This window comes from Chrysemys picta, chromosome 5 (assembly GCF_011386835.1).
Source record: "Chrysemys picta bellii isolate R12L10 chromosome 5, ASM1138683v2, whole genome shotgun sequence".
In the NCBI taxonomy this organism is placed as follows: domain Eukaryota; kingdom Metazoa; phylum Chordata; order Testudines; family Emydidae; genus Chrysemys; species Chrysemys picta.
Genome location: NC_088795.1, coordinates 33247879 through 33265508, shown reverse-complemented (window position 1 = coordinate 33265508; position 17630 = coordinate 33247879). Strand labels below are relative to the sequence as shown.

The 17630-nt window shown below is 41.6% G+C and overlaps 1 protein-coding gene and 1 long non-coding RNA gene across 6 annotated transcripts in view; one reads left to right on the top strand and one right to left on the bottom strand.

Annotated features, from left to right (window-relative positions):
• The window catches only part of LOC101939513 (cytochrome P450 2U1), a 29180-nt gene extending 19260 nt beyond the window's left edge, over nucleotides 1-9920 (bottom strand). For 3 of the 4 annotated variants that reach the window (XR_010601280.1, XR_010601281.1, XM_065596196.1), the window contains exon 1: nucleotides 9397-9920. Coding sequence is in view for 2 of the 4 variants with exons in the window: in XM_065596196.1 (XP_065452268.1) it covers nucleotides 9397-9829 (433 nt within the window). In the remaining 2 variants the exon portion in view is untranslated. The remainder of the gene's footprint in view (nucleotides 1-9396) is intronic. The other variant, XM_042859944.2, reaches the window with a different exon arrangement.
• Nucleotides 1-17630, top strand: part of LOC135983585 (uncharacterized) — a 52028-nt gene that overhangs the window by 16038 nt on the left and 18360 nt on the right. The window contains exon 2 of one of the 2 annotated variants that reach the window (XR_010601284.1): nucleotides 1214-3617. The exons of the other annotated variant lie outside the window; for it this stretch is intronic. This is a non-coding gene — a long non-coding RNA (uncharacterized LOC135983585). Of the gene's footprint in view, nucleotides 1-1213; nucleotides 3618-17630 lie in introns of those variants that run through there. 2 annotated transcript variants of the gene reach the window in all.

Sequence of the window (17630 nt, the reverse complement as noted above, 5' to 3'; positions counted from 1 at the left end):
TTTTTTTTTTCTCCATTTTCAATCCAAAATGAATGATATTTAGCAAAAAAGTCCTAAAGGTGCCAAAAAGTTTCAGATTGTATAACAATTGATATTAACATCTACTTTACCACTTTACGTAATATGTCACAGTTATTCTCACTTCAGCCAAAATCAAGAATTAATGTACAGATACAAAATTATAAAGTTTTTTGGAGATAATTATCTGATTCTTTAATAAAACCTATCTCATCTGGCAACACTGCAGACTGCTCCCACCCTTGTGCCAAGGTTAGGCGAGTACGTACTCGCGTAGATTAGTATGGGTTGATACTTCTTTTGTAAGGGTTGATCAACAAGACGTGCGGAGTGCTGCAATTACGGAAAAGTGTGACACAAGATGCAACATTTGAGATATCACAAACAGATATATTGCAAAAAAAATAATGTTTTTGTTTATTGATGTATTAAGATATCGCAAGAGATATTAACCACTTAAGTTCATTTCTCACACGGACTCCCGTTACATTTGTTCATTTGTACATGCTCCCGTATCACTCTGGTGGACTTATTTTATATGTCATCTGTTCAACTATCTTTTGGTAGCGTTGTTTGTAATTTTAAATTTACTGAAAAAGTCACATGCAGCAGGCTGGAAACATTATACAAGATATAGAACCTGTTATTTGCTCTCTTGTATAATGTTTCCAGCCTGATGAAGCAAAAACATATTTCTGAAAATTTGCTCTCTTTACTAAAAGGACTATGCTTTGCAATTTGAATCCGCTTTCCCGTTAAAGTTTATTTTCAACCTTGTAACGTGTAGCCTTGTTACTTCCCAACAATTAATGTTGTAGAACAGCAATAGCACATACTAACACTACAGCACGTACCAAATTTCACTGATATATCTATATTAAAGTGTTTTAGAGATTTTAATTAAAAACTTGGAAAATATTTCGAATATTTTTACCGCAAAATTTCATAAAAACTAACTTGTAGTTTATAAATAAAAATTTATATTAAGTATATTAAAATACTTCTTACTTCATTAAAACTGCAAGAAACGTTAAAATATTAAAATATACTTTAATAATAATTTTGTGTAAAAATAAAATGCAATCATTTTTGTCCAGAAAACCCAAAATAAATTCGAAGTACCTTAAGTGGTTAAGATATCACAAGCAGGTACATTATAAAAAAATTTAATGCTTTTGTTCATTGCTTTTCGAAGATCATAAGAAACATTTGGATGCGGTAGCAGCACAAGAAGATTTGGCCATGGCTTCAACAACAAAAAAATCAAATCCGCCCCCCATGATTGATAGCCAATTTACGGAAAAGGATCTCAATGACGTCTTTACTTTTGAATTTGAAAAGCCCAAATTTGGGCTTTTGGGAAAAGCAAAGAAGAAATCGGCAACGTGCAAGGTGGAAAAGGAAGTGAATGGTGAGCTCAAACCATGTAGCTTCAAGACAAGTGAAGCAAGTGCTGTGAAAAGTTTCAACCTTTGGTGGCATGTAAAACGTAACCACCCTGAAAACCATGTGGCTCTGGTTACAAAAAAGGACCAGGGAGATGAGGCAAAACAGAAAGCTGACGCGGCTAAATGACATTCATCTGGCTCTTTGAAAACTCCTGGAAAAAAGATTTTTTGCGGAGCTTCATCTGAAAAGAAACCCAAAATTGAGCAAACAAAACTTGACTCATATTTGAAGTCCTCAAAGGTTACAGTCACCATGGATGCCAATACTTTCCGTGAAGGGCTGATGGAAATGGTTTGCTTGAGTTCAACAACACTCACTACCTTCAGGCTAAAGAACAAAGGATTCCAAAAAATTGCAGGAGAAATGGGTCGGCAGCTTGGCATTTTGACGGGGCACGATGTGGTTCGTCATTTAGTTGTCAGCACAGCTGAGTCTGGTCGCGAAGAGCTCAAGAAAGCTTTGGAGCAAAAATTGTGCTACCTGAAAATGGATGTGGCAACCTGTGGAAACAGACATTTCCTTGCAATCAATGTTCAGTACTACGAAGAAGGAAAAGATAAAGCTGTGGTAAAAACCTTGGACATAATCGACACTGAAAGGCGTCACAATTCTTCGTACGTGAAAAGTCAAGTAAAAGCTATTTTAGAAAAATTTGGGATCAGTGAAATGCAAGTGCTGAGCATCTGCGTTGACAATGCAGCAAACATGATGTGAGCCATCAAAAATTTCAGCGAAGACAATGAAACCATTTCTACCTCTGAGAACAGGGATGTGGACAGAACTGAAGCTATTTTGCCTGATGAAGGAACTAAAGGAATGGATGAAATCGAACACAACATGGATGCTGCTGCGCAATGGGTTCATGACCTTAGCCTCATACTTCCAACATGGCTTCATGAGGACAACTCAAAAGTCCAACTGGTAAGTGTGGTATTCACACTTCAGTTGGCAATCTAGGATGGACTGAACAAAGAACATGAAGAAATTTCTGGCAAAAATTTGACAAGTTGTCAAACTACGAACCCGAAGTATTCAAAGTGTCCTGCTTGATCTACATGGGGTAACTCAATCATTGGATACTGTGACTCGCTGGGGTTCAACATTTGCGATGACTGATCGGCTTCTCGTTTTTCAGTCTTACTGTGAACAAGTGGCTGCTGCTGGATCAAGAGAACTCAAGTTAACAAAAACTGAATGGGATGAAGTGAAGAACCTGCGAGACCTCTTGACAAAGCCAAACCAAACAACTGTGAATCTTCAAGCTGTCGATGTAACCCCGGGAGTTTTAATGAAGGAATGGCAAAAACTGTCAAAATCCTTGCAAGAAAATGGTGGACAAATTGCAGAAGGAATTCTATCTTCCATGCAGAAACGCGAAGAGAAGCATTTAGACAATATTCACTTCCTTGCTAGAGTTTATGTTGACCCACGGTATTGGATTCTTCTTACCTCAAGGAAAATACCAAAGGCAAAGGAAGGGCTCCTTGATATTGCTCGACGACTCGAAAAATAAAATCGATTGCTACATTTGAACTCCGTGAAAGAGGTTGAAGAAAACGAAACACAACAAAAGGAGTCATCAACAATCGAATTTGCAGTTTCGGAAAGTTCACATCCTTCAGAAATAGCAGGCTGTTCTCAAACTTCCGTCTCCATTCTGAACTTGTTCGAGCGTTCATCCCTGAGACGTCTTCAACCATCACGGGGAAATGTAGATAATACAAGCATCAATTCTTCAGAAGATGACGACTTCGAAAAGGAATTGGATAAACAAGAACAATACTGGCGAGTTTCTGCGATTCGTAATTGTAATGAAGCATTATTCGAGAGAAACTTTCAGGAAGATTGTGATGAAATCTATTGGTAGGCTAAAAGTTAAGTTTGTTTTTGAGGCCATTCACAGCTACCCACACCGCATTCAGGCTGCCTGTAGAATTGCTTCGAGCATGCCAACAACTCAAGCTAGTGTAGAGCAGCTGTTTTCGGCTTTAAAGTTAATTTTAAATGATTTGTGGCAGGCTATGAAAAACGACTTGATTGCTGCAATAATTTTTTTACAGAATAAATTATGAATGATTCTAGTTTGTATCATTGTTGATGACACTTGAATTGTTTTAAAAGTCTGAATAAAAAAAAATGTTTTTTCAAAATTACAGTATGCACTTTTTATTTAGTTAAAAATTAATTTGAGTCGGAGCAGAGTTGGAGCAGTCACTATTGGTGCCGGAGCAGAGCAATTAAAAAATTTGATTGCTCCAAATTCCTGAATTAGACAGTCTTATTAGGCTTCTATGTTCATAATGCTAGAGCTCACACCATTGCTACCACTGTTGGAGTTATATCAGAGAGAGTTTTTTTTTTTTTTTTTGGGGGGGGGGGGGGTTTGCCAAAAAACCCAAATCAAGAAACCTCCACATCTATAGGCAAGGCGTACCAAGTATGATAGAACTCTCCCACACAACCATTCAGCTAAGGGCTCAGAAATCTCCCAGTATATATTTCTGAGTTATCCAAGATGTCTTCCAACAACTACTACAACATGGAAGACCGTACCTGATGTTGCCAATACTGGCACAAAGTCTGCTGACCTTCCATAAAACACAAATCTATGTACTTTAAATTATGTCAACATGCCTTCTGGGTTAAATCCAAAAATGGAGTTGTATTAGTCACTACAACAAGTTTTTAGACTAGATTAACTTAATCCTGAAACCATAAACAAGTTAATTAACTTTATCTAAGATCAATTATATCAGTACATGAAGAAGCAGGAGAATTGTTACTTTTTGGTGGTATTTGTCTATGGGGAATGTGCATTACAAAAATCAGTACATATATCATGTTTACTTTCCAGGAAATTTGCATCATGTATTTGTTTGTGAAATAAAAATTAACTCTTTATGGTAATGTAAATAGGACAAATACAGTAGTTCCATTCAACTGAAAATGTAGGCTTTTAAAGAAAAATTGGATTGGATTAGAGGAGAAACATGGAGAGTGGGGCATCAGTGATGATGATAATATGCTGAAAAGGATAAAGTAGTCCAGAGATCACTGGTGCCCAACTAGAAAAAAAACAAAAAAGTGTTATTTGGTTTATCTTTTTAGCAATTTTAGTTTCGGTTTTGTTTGTTCTGCTGAAAGCATGTACCCTACAAAGAATAGCATGTGACTATATCCCTTTCTGGATAACTTAAGTGAATGAGAGAAAGGAGAATGGATTACACTGAAGAGAAAACAACTAAGCATTTCTTTACAATGGGAGGCTACAGAGGCCAGAAGAAAAAGGTAGTCAAATACACTGTTCTGAATAAAAAGAACAAGGAGTACTCGTGGAACCTTAGAGACTAACAAGTTTATTTGGGCATAAGCTTTCGTGGGCTAAACCCCACTTCATCGGATTCATGCAGTGGAAAATACAGTAGGAAGATGCACATACACAGAGAACATGAAAAAATAGGTGTTGCCATACCAAATCTAACGAGACTAATCAATTAAGGTGGGCTATTATCAGCAGGAGAAAAAAAAACTTTTGTAGTGATAATCAGGATGGCCCATTTCAAACAGTTGACAAGAAGGTGTGAGTAACAGTAGGGGAAAAATTAACATGGGGAAATAGTTTTTACTTTGTATAATGACCCATCCATTCCCAGTCTTTATTCAAGCCTAATTTAATGGTGGCCAGTTTGCAAATTAATTCCAGTTCTGCTGTTTCTCGTTGGAGTCTGCATGCATCCGATGAAGTGGGTTTTAGCCCACAAAAGCTTATGCCCAAATAAATTTGTTAGTCTCTAAAGTGCCACAAGTACTCCTCGTTCTTTTTGCTGATACAGACTAACACAGCTACCACTCTGAAAACTGTTCTGAATAGTTTATTCTCACTTGGAGAGTAGTAGTTTTCTTAACAATACAACATTAAAAACCAAGGATCAGTATTTTATCATTGATCCTGAGCCAGTATGTGGAAAAGTTGATTGGTTAAAAACAAACAAACAAACAAACCTGTATGTCCTGATTCCAAGCTCTGACAATTTTGTGAAACAACAGAACTTAAATCATATTACCAATTCCAGCAATCAACTTACTTCCTTCCAACCAGACATGCTGATGTGACAGCTATCACCTTGGCTGACAGCAGGGATTGAACTAATGATCTCCAGTCTTAAAAGCATAAGTATCTACAGCTTGAGCTAAAGAGCCAAACTCTCTAGCTAGGAGCTGTAACATCCTCTGTGGATCAGGGGAACACAACACACGAGTGGGTTACGCAAACAAGTTTAGCCAGTATCTCAGAATCTGCTGGAATTAGATATTAACACTGTGCCTATGCTATAGAAAATGTGGAATGCAGAACTTTCAGAGAACATAAAACACTGATTTCTAGCTCCACTCTCTCTCAAGATAATGGCCCCCAAGTAATATTGAAAGGAAAATAGAGGCAAGTACTTTACAGTGACCAGAATGATCATTACAATCCAATAGTCCACTATTTGCCATAGTTAGAACCAAGTGCTGGGCTTCCAAAGTAAGGGGACCTACACCATCAGTTTCTATAGAATTTAAGATTTCATTTTCAAAAATTTGACACACTTGGGGATGCTCTGGACAGCTATCCCATAACAGAGCATAGAGTACTGCTGAGATACCTTTCCAAACATGAACCACAGATAAGCCAGTGTCACGTTACTTGTTAGAGCCTGCAGACTTCAATTTCTTTGCTGCTACACAGAGCTTTTCAAAGCAGCTGCAGAGTGAAATTCAGATGTTGCCTGTACTACAACTCCCCTCTCCACCTCTGGAATGTAAATGGTTGTTGATATTCTATTTAAAATGCTTGCGTGCACTAGTTATTGTGCTGGCCCACTCTGTAGCACCCTGATAAGGGGCTAGGCTAGCAAACAGTTGTCATTTTACCATAACCAGGAAGCACATGCTTATTTTGCACTATATTGACTGGCATGGCATGACTCATTCTTACCATAGAGTAGAAAAGATATCCCAGGATGCACTTTTGCATGTGGTGCTGATGCCCCTATCTGTGAATGTCCTCAGGGAACTCTGTGCCCTGTAGAAGTATTTATTATGGGTTACCTTCCCAGATTTTCCCAAAATACACCAGCTATCCTATTCAATTAATGTGTATGGTAGCATTAAAGAACTATGGTCCAGCCTTGGTTTTGTAGCAGAAAAACTGCAGAGGACAACTCAGACCTCATCTCATCTTGTTGACAAAAAAACAACAGCTGTACCTGTAGGCCTTGTTTCCACTAGCATTTCTCATCAGCTTTCTCATCATCGCATAGCCACTGGTGCAGCTTCAGTGGCCACAGCAATGGTGCGAATGCTAGGATGGCCTTGCTGCTGGTGCTTTTATCGCCACCTTGTCTAACACTGTTCAGAGCAGATCTGGATGATGTGGTGGTTAAAACAGAGGTTGCCAGAAGCTGCCAAACTACATTAATGCCCCACATTGCTGCCACAGGTGGAGCTGAGCTGTGGCAGTTTACTGGTGGAAAGCTTGAAGAAAAATGTTAGTGTAGTGTACATGTGGGCTAACAGGATCAGTTAGTTTCATAGCTGCTATTCAGAACTTGGTGGGTTGCAGTGAAATGGTCAAAGATCACTCTACTTTCAATCTGCTGCTGCTGCTCAAGAAGGCTACACAGAGCAGCAGAGGCAGGCACTGAAGTTATTCATGAGAGGACCCAACAAACAGAGGCTGGGAGAGCGACAGACACTCTCCATCCTAAACAGCAGCCAAGATTTTCCATGGGAGGGACAGTTGATAGTTTCACCTCAAGGATACATAGCAACCAGGAGGTCCAGAGAGGAGAAAAGATGCCACCACAGGCCTTTAGTGGTAGCATCCTTGCCCCAAACTCTCACATCTAGGAGTCCAGTAAATTTTTCAGCCCTGGTTCACAAGGCATCAGAACTTAAAGTCTGATAAAAGCAACAGCTGGTTAAAAATGCAGCAACCTGCTTTTGAGCCCACACAACCACGTCACCTTGGGACTCTGCACATTTCACTGGCTCCCCATGAGATACAGATCAAATTCAAATTTCTGACCTTGACATTTAAAGCCCTCAGTGGGCCAGGCCTGGACAACCTCAGCGATCAAGAGCCACTAAATCTATTATACTCATTAGAAACAATGAAAACATCAATGGCTGAAATTCACAAAAGAGGGGGAAGAGCTGTCAGAAGCCAGCCCTCAGACATGGAGCTCCATGCTCTGGATTGGATTGCAGAACATGCCACAGTTAGGACAAAATACAAAACTCCCCCTCTAGAAGCTAGAATTCCCAAAAGTAAGATGTGCCAAAGCCTAAGAACTCTAACACTTACTAACACAAGGAGACAGACCCTCTGTCAGGAAACCACTTATTTAATGTAATTGTTGTACACTCAGATACCAGCCTGATGAACATAGGACACATTAGATGCCATTGGCCCCTCAGAATTATAGTGATATTTTGATACTGATCTAGGACTAAATATTATTAAGTCTTGGACACTAGACTAATAATACAAAACAATCCCTGTTCTTCTCATTCATCCCCACTAAGGACTACAGTTTAAATGCTAGAGAGGCACAGCTGCACAGTTGCAGCTGTGCAACTGTAGAGCTTCCCGATGGCTTATGTAATTCATCTCCCTGAGAGGCAGTAGCTATGTCAACGGAAGAATTATTCTGTCGACCTAGCGCTGTCTACGTGGGTACTTAGGTTGGTTTAACTATGGTGCCCAGAGGTATGGATTTTTCACTCGACTAAGGTAGTTAAACCAACCTAATTTTCTAGTATAGACTAGGCCTAAATATAATCAATTCCTATCCAACTTTTATCTACATAGGTCCCGACCCATCACTATCGTATCCGAACATCTTGCAAAAAAGTAATGAATTTACTGTAATACCTCCTCCTGTTACGTACAGAAATACTCTTCTCCCAATTTTAAAGACGGGGAATAAAGAGGGAGAGAGTCTTGCCCAAGCCTTGCAGGAAGTCTGTGGTAGATCTGATAATTGAACCCAGATATACTGAGACCCCATCCAGTGCCTTAGGGCTTGTCTGCACTTGAAACACTACATCAGCATTGCTATAGTGCTCATTGTAGACACTCATTACACTGACGAGTGGGGTTCTCAGTCAGCTTAGTTAATCCACCTCCCAAGGGGCAGTAGCTAGGTCGAAAGAAGAATTCTTCCGTCGACCTAGTGCTGTCTACCCCAGGGGCTATTCCAACTTAACAACGTCACTCAGGGATGTGGATTTTTCACACCCCTGAGTGACGTAGCTGGGTTGACTCAACTTTTGAGTGTAGATGTGGCTTCTGCTACACCATTCTTCCTCTCTGCACGCAGGGCTTAAGACTTTTGGGAAAGATAAGCAATCCAATTCTTCGGGATACACCCTACACCCAGACACATTTTGTCTCATGCTTGTTTGTACCTGCATACATGGGGGGAGGGGGGGAAGGGGAGTAAGGACAGCCACCAGTCAGTGGATATTGACCCCAGCTGCCATGGGACCTTTAATAATCTGACCCATGTCAATTGACTGGGGCCAGGAAATAAAGACCAATCTCTTCCCAGCACTGCTGTGTCTCAAGCCCTTTTTGTTGTGAGTATAAGGAATCCAGCAGGCTTAAGGCTCCATTGCCAAGGCTAGGGGCTTCCCTGTTTGGAGAGGTGAGGGTTGCCCGTTTCCTGGCACCCCCTCCCCCAAGGCCGGTTGAGAAGACCTGCCTGGAGAGAAAGCTGCACCTCGAAGGGAGCCACCTGGCCACATTTCCTTCCTGCAGGGACCCCCGTGCAATGCAGGGGAGGCACCCCTGGATCTGCAGCCCCGGCCGGACGGCGCCAGGCCAGTGCCCGAGCCAGGCCGGGGGGCTCGCTCGGCTGCTCCCCCAGCCCCTGCGCTCACCCTTCTTCTTGGTGAGCATGGCCACGATGGGGATGCTGGGCCGGTCGCTGAACACCTCGGCCTGGCTGACCAGCGCCTCCCGCACCGCCTCGAAGTCGCTGAGCACGATCATGGGGCGGCTGCCCACGAAGAGGCAGAAGACGCTGCCGTAGACCTTGGCCATGCCGGTCAGGAGCAGGTGCGGGGCGAGCGGCCGGGAGCCCCCCTGCCCGGCCCGCTCACTCAGTAGCCACCTCTTCCGCAGCGGGCCGGGCAGCAGCGCGAAGCCGAAGTTGCCCACGAGCGGCCAGGGGCTGGGGCCGGGCGGGAGCCCCCGGGGCGGGCGGCTCAGCAGCCAGTAGAGCCCCAGCAAGAGCCCGGCGGCCGCCAGCAGCGCGCAGCAAACGGGGTCCCGCAGCGGCCAGGACCAGCCCGCCAGCCCTGCACAGGCCATCCCGCCCTGGCAGCGCAGCCTCTGCACGGCCGCTACATCCCCGAGGCGCCCGGCCCGCCTCGCCTCCTGGGATTGGCTGTCTCCGGCTGGGGGCGGAGCTCTGTGCGTCACGACTCGTCCCAGACCCCGGGAAGAGTCCCCGACTCCGCCCCCCAGCTGGCCGCGTGACGTCCCCAGCCTAGGGGGTTCCCTCTCCCCAGACTTGACCCCCCCCCCCCCACCAGTCTTCTCCTGAGTCCTGCCTCCGCTCACTGTCCCCTTGCAGCAGCAGCGGCCGCCAGCCCTGCAAAGAGATCCGGGGTGGGAGCAGAGCAAATAAAGCAGCACACGGCTCCGAGTTATTGTTTTTCCCCCCCTCTAAAAGTTGCTTTGCAGTTCCTGCCAGTGGTGGTGGCAGGCTGCGGGGAAAGAAGGAACTTGGCACCTGCCTAATCCATTCAGCGACTCCTAGATATTTGCAAATGGGAAATGGGGCTGTCCATAAATAGAGTCAGCAAATATCCTTTTTCATTTTCCTCTTGGCCGCACCCACTCTCGTGGCACCAGGATGTGCTAATAATTAAAACCAACATAACAGTCTGGGGATACCACTGCTCAGAGACACTCAGGAACATTAAGCCAGATTAACTAAAGGCACGAATTTAAAGTGCGTTAGTTAACGTGCATCAGCCCCCTGTGTGGATGCTCTTATTCAGAAGTAAAGAAGCCTTAGTTTCTTTTAGCTTAATCCCTTTTAAAGGAATAAATTAAGCATATCATGTGCCTCAGTCCATCCCTATTTATCAAAGCACTTATGTGCTTTGCTGAATCAGCGCGTAGCTCTGGTGGGCCACCAGTGATGACAATGTCCCAAAGAAAGACATAGTTTGAGGAACTATAATAAATAAATGAGGAAACTGCGGAGGCAGCAAAACCAGAGGTGGGAGGAATAGAGGCTAGCGCCTCTGCAGTGGAAATATAGTGGGCAGGGGAGCGGGCTGGGCTGATCTATGTTTCTGCCCCTCTGTCACTGCCCATAATCTGCGCACAGTTGGTGCAAGGTGGGGTGGAGGCAGGAGCAGGACCCAGAGGGGCAGGACTGGTCATCACATCTGGGATGGGGATGGGGAGCATGTAGGACACACACAAACAGAGTCTCTTTAATGCCCCTCACTGAGCACCACCCCTTTCCCCCTCCTATCCCCGACACCCCAACATTCCCCTCTGCTCCTACCACCCCTGCTCCCCATCTAGAGCACCACCCTGCATCCACAACAAGCTTCCACTGGCACTGGAACTGTGCATTTCTGGGCCTATCCTACACTATCGTCTATGATGCCATAAAATATAGGCATGAACTATAAATATCAGCCAGTCTGACAAGATTTGTCATGCACAGCTGCAACGTTTCACCCAGGAATATCACTGGTTAACTTTTTTGTAATTCTCAAGTATGATTTACAAAATTTACACCCTCTAGTATGTTTGATGCCAAAGGCCACAAGTAATATGAGATGGGCCAAAACCACAATTTGAAGTCCAACCAATTTCAAATTTCAGGAGGAGATTTTGATTCAATTTCCCAGGTGTGAAACTGTCCCTGCTGTTTTGGTTCTGGGTTGGATCCAAAACTAAAAGTATATGTTCCAGCTCCAATTCACATGTGACCGAAATCTCACAAGAACTTCCATTTTCATGAGATTTTGGCACAGAACTGAAATCTTGTGAGAACTGCTGGACTTCAACTAGGTTGCACTCTTCATGAGTGTAGACTTCTCATTAAATCAGCGGAATTGATGAGTTTTCCATCATACAGGGGCAAAATCTCACAAGAATAGTTTGCAAGTTTGCAGTAACATTAGACCCTCAAACTCGAGCTATAACTCCCAAACCACATTGGGGTGCAGAAACAGGAAAGATCTACTACATTGTTAATGAAGAAGAAGCCAGGATGCCTGAGCAGTGGTTGGGACAATGTCGAAAACTCAGCCAAGACCACCATGGTTCACCTGTTTTTATTATGAATGATTTGCACAACTCAGAATGCTGCCAAACTATTAAAAAGGAAGAAGTCCTTCTTTCTTGCTCAGTTTCACAGGAATGGCACAGCAGGGGAGGGGTGAATTTCCACTTAGCAATGACAAATGTGTATTTGTTTGATAGAAGTTTCACCAATTTCTTATCTTAATTATTGACCAGTCCCCACAATCATCTAGAATCAGCCTGGATTTATTCATTTGCCATGGTATGTTATAGATGCTTTTCAAAGCCTTCAAGAGGACAGTCCTTGCTTTGAGGAGATTCCACTCTAAGCTTGTAGTTGGAGCCAAAGAAGTTCTGATGAACAGAACTGTATCTTTCTTTTCAGAAATCTTTTCCATTTCATCTACCCTTTTAATTTGCGACACTCTAAGACCCTGCTGTTATAATGGCCTGCTCTCCAAGAAGGAGGGCTTGATGTGGCTCTTCCATGACTGGTCGTCACAATTCTGAGCTTCACGTCTAGAAAGGCACTCTTGCACCTCCCATATCACCCAATGTGTGTTTTGCCCAACCTTGGAGACTGTGCTAGAAGACATGTTACTGCACAACCTCATGATGTTATGAAATTGATACATTATTTTTTAAGGCAGAATATCAGTAGCATTTACTAAACAAGGTTGTCGAGAAAGGGCACATATACACCAGCATTATAGCCTTAATTCTCCAATAAGGCAGCTGCAAAGGAGGGGGTGGGTTGCTGAGGACCCCAAATAGTTTATTTTTTCAGTATTAGAATGTCTCTAACTCTACAGCAATTTACCATGAAAAGCTCTATGATATTAGCTGAGCTATATTTAAAAACAATGTATGTTGATTATAAAGGAGTCTATTGAAGTGGGCCTATTTGAAATTTAAAATAGTCAAGGCCAATTTTTCTTCAAACAAATATGAAACTGTTAGATACAATCTCTCACTAATCTGCACCATATAAGGGGCTGATATTTTATTAGCTGCTGACATACAATATAATAGAAATTAAGTTCAAGGAGACAAATCAGATTGAAAAAGAAGAACCTAATCAGCCTCTTCCCTTGGATTTGGCTGAAACTCTCAGTACTTTAATTAGAACAGTCAGCAGAAAACATGTTTCTATAAATAGGGAAGTAACATTTAAAAGAATGCAGATAGCTTGGAACAATATGAAGAAAACAGCATGAGACAGTGTGGGCATGCAACTGTTTAGCTGAACTAGGCATTTTATCAGAATAAGGAAAAATTACAGTATATTTTGCAGTCTTAATTTGGAAAGAGAAAGGCTAAAGCATTAAGAACCAATAAATAGAGTACTGAAGAATTCTGCTGTTTTTATGGGGGAAAACAGTATCAGGTGAATGTGTGCCCCCTCCCAACCTCTTTCCTCTCCACTCATTGTAGCTGCATTCACTATTTTAATTCAACTTTGCCACCATAGAAATTAGAGAAGAAAGGTATCTGGGGTTACCAAACCCCGCCACATAGCATAGGAAGATTATCCCTATCTATCCCCATATTTATATGGCTCCCATTATGTTAAAATCAGAGTATCTCCCATGTCTTTAAAAATAGGAATAACCTCTCTTCTTCCTTCTTTCATAATCTGTTGGAGAAGTAGCTTGATCAGTTGATAGGCTTCTTGTTTATGTTTCTGTGGCTGTGGTTGTGTGTGTGTGTGAGAGAGAGAAAAATTTATTCAGGAAAAAATAAGTCACAATGAGTTTTGCATTCCTTCTGAACAGGATATGATTTCATTTCAGGTGCCTTTGTGCAAGCAAAATTTCACCTGTGTGTGAAATTTCATAAAATGTGGTTTTCACATAGAAAAAAGCTAAAATTCAAATTGTGACAGTATTAAAGTTTAAAATTTTGAAACCTTGATGCCTTTCCCCCCAGAGGATTGCTGAGTGAAGGAGCCATTTTTTAAGCAAACACTCCTCAAAATGTCAGACTTTCATGTATCTGGACAATTTGAATGAAATGATGAATTGCAGACACTTTTTTCCCTTAGATGTATTAACTTACTCTCCCACACCTAGCAATGCATGATCCATCCCTTCTGCCTCCCTATTGACATAATTATTTCAACAGAATAATGGTCAGAATATAAGTAAAGACAAGGCTCTAAAGTGTGAGAAATTGATAGTGTCCTGGATTTTGTGAGTCAGTCTCGTACTTGACCCACATCGTCTGGTCCATCTGCCCCAGATGTAACTGGGGTACATGCATTAAACATTCTTTCCTTGCCCCCCAAATAACTGGATCATCCATCCACTAAGGGCTATGCTACCAACTGGCAACCACATCTTTTTTTTTTGACTCCCTGGCCTCCGCTTTTCTTCAGATACTTCATTTCATTCTCTGCGTGCCTTTCCTCAAAAGGTCAGGGCATGGGAATGAATGTGGACTCTTGTCCCTCCCTCTGTTCCCATCTCAGACCCACTGACCTCCACCTGGTCTGCCTGAGCAGGCTATTAAGACCTCCAGTTTCAGAAGTACCGGGGCACCAGAGATGCACCTGCATAGGTTCCAGTAATTGGGCTCCTTTCTGTCACAAGTAAATGTGGCAGTAAGTTATTGCCCTCTTCATTTTCTTCTCTCCATCTAATCTGCCCCACTCCCACACCAAGCACAAAAGATTAGGATGTCTTGGGGTTTAGAACACACTAGCAAAGGAACAACTGAATGAGGAGGGTGATTGCATCAGTCACTGGCCGCAGAGCATCACCAGAACTCACAAGAGGGAACGGGGCACCAGCTTCATTGAAGGGAAGGCACAAAGTCATAAAATCTCAGGGAAGCTTGGGTGGACAGGAATTAGAGGTAGAGAGATGGGAGATAAGTAAAGGAAGGCAGAGAGTCTAGAAGGATTGGGGGATGGAGACTGGAAATGTGATGGCAGAAATTAGGGTGTCTGTCATAGCATTGGAAAGATAGAATGGCTAAAGCAGGCAACAACTTCCTTCCTATTCACTTTCCTGCAGATGTAACCCTTTCAATACTAGTGTTAATGATTTGGCATCACCTTCCCATTTACTTCTTAGCTACCCCTACAGTAGCACAGACAACACCTCTTCCTTCCATTCTCTCAAGTGTTTCCCTTTCAGTGTCAGAGCACTGGCACCAAACCCATTCCCAACGCTCTCCCCAGCCTCTTTCAGTGGGCCAGCACACACACAATTTACCTACCCCCCTACTCTGGGCAGACAAAAATAGAGGTGCCTTAGCATCATAGTGATGCATACATACCTTTGAAAATAAGGAAATATCCAATAAATTCAGAACAGTCACTTATTCTGTACTTATACAAGCAACTGAGAACAGTTATGAAATTAAAATTGCAAAACTTCTGAAATTCTATTAATTAGTAAAAAATAATTCTCAACTTACTGGTAAATTTACTATCAAACTCTTATAAACTACCCATATCTTGGTCTTTCTCTGTTTCAAAACTATAGTACCATTGTAGTTTTATGGATACAAAGGACTTCTGTAGGTTACAATTCAGCTAATGTTATCACTTTTTGCATTATCAAACAATGTAAAGTGTTTGAGTTAGACTGTAGACTTTTCTAAGCAAGGAGCTTGTTTTTTTATTTGCTTTATAAAGTTCATTTCAAATTGTTGACAACCATTTGGATCTTTGCTTTCACAGGCACTTTATTTGAAGAAAATGCTGTTCTAGTGTTACATGTCCTTTCAAAATATTACAAATTTCTCAGAATAAAACTGTTACTATAGATAAACATCTTCCATAAGTTACAGAATAGTTTAAAGCTGACATCTGTGATCCACTAATCAAGCATGAAAGTAGTGAAGTGTACACCAGTAACTTAGTCAATTTTTATCTAAATAATGTTAGATGGACAGGTAGCATGTATTTACAAATACAATGATGTATTCCTGTTAATAGTGAACTTTTATCTAGGAAATAAAAAAAACCCTACTTTTTCATTTACCATACAGTAGTTAAAGACAAATTGTAAAGGCAAAATTCTACTTTTGGATCTGTACTGTGGCTTAATGGCAGTGTGGATCTATAGTACATAATTTTCAACTGAACTCTTGTGCAAATCTCCCATTCATGTCAATAGGAGTTCCGCACAAGAATGGCTGGGCAGGTGGTGAACTGAGACCACTGCTACTGATAGGGTGAATAGATGTCCTGATTTTATAGGGACAGTTCTTATGTAGGCTCCTATTACCCTCCACCCCTTGTCCCGATTTTTCGCACTTGTTGTCTGGTCATCCTAGCTACTGATCAGAAGTATTTGTTTCCATTAATCAAAAAGACCCCAACCACTTCTCCACCTGGAAAATGTGCACACTATCCAATGCAAAAATACACTTCCCCTCACCCATTTTTCAACCATTACCTTGTCTTTTTTACTAAGATTGTAAACATACAATAAAATATCCATACCCAAGTAAAAAGATCTATAACATGATCTGTAAGGGGAGTTTTACCTAGCTGTTTCACAGGGGCAGCATCTTACAACAGAATGTCAATATAAATGACCAACAGAATATTCAGATGTTTGTATAAGATTTTAAGAGTTTTCTAAAATGTAACTTCCTTATGGCAAAGCAAGTATGCAGCCTGACTCAGTATATGTTTGGCACACATCCCATCAGCAAACTATGCACCTGTGTCCATAAGCAGAATGTAAGATTTTAGAAAATGTTTGCTTGAATCAAAGTTCACTATACCCGTATTTTAATACATATAATTGACATTATATATATATATATAAGCCTTTGTGCAAATACATGAGGGATTTTTAACAGTGAAACTCTTAAATATAGAGGCCTTGCATCCTCCAGGAGATGAGTAGTATTTCATTGAGTGTTTCCCTACTTGTTCAGCCAGAGCACGACTTTAATCTGCAGGAACTACTTTTCTCAAAGCTCACTCACTGGCCAACTTCCTCATGTTTTTAGTCTTGAATAGAGTATTGCCTTAGATTACATAATGAGTTATTGAAAAAAAATACTTTCCCTCTTCAGTTCTAGCAGAAGTCACATAATCCATTTTTCCAGTAGACATTTATGCTTGTGGAACTTAAGCATTAGTAGAACAGGAAAGTGAAGATTCTGGTTGATAGTTCAAGCAGTCATAGTATAAGCTTCCTTAAAACAACTTTCTTATATTCAAGGCACTGACACATATCTTGACATGGAAGACCCAGCTCAAGAAAGGTTAACTACAGTTAGGCCACAGACAAGTTAGCTCCCTTGAGAATAGATGGTCAGTTATGCCAAGTAAGTTATTTTATCATGTGACAATAAGTACTTCTGATTCTGCTTTTCAATGGGAGCTTAAAGGCCAGAGATTTTACTCAGTAGTTTTCCTCCTCCAAAAATCTACATTTTAAAACTAGAAAAGAACAAAAGAATGATGTCCAATCTCTCTCTCTCTTTTTAAACAGGCTTTTATCTATTAAATACCTTGCTGAATCAGGACATAGGTGCCTAATGACAGCAGCTCTTGCAAGAGAAAAACACAGAATTCTGAACTCAGTTAGTGAATAGCAAAATCCTTAGTTTTCTTTTAAAATGCATCTGTACTTTAAGGTGACTCACAATTTTTTAGAACCTCATCCTGCAGAGGGATTTGCCCACATATAGCAGGGACTTCTGTGCAGGCTTTGGTAGGGTTCTTAATGATTGGATCTTAAACAGTTTATAAAGAAACAATTCAAGTTCACCTTTTAGCATACACCTCTACCCCGATATAACACGAATTTGGATATAAACACAGTAAAGCAGCGCTACAGGGGGGCGGGGCTGCACACTCCGGCAGATC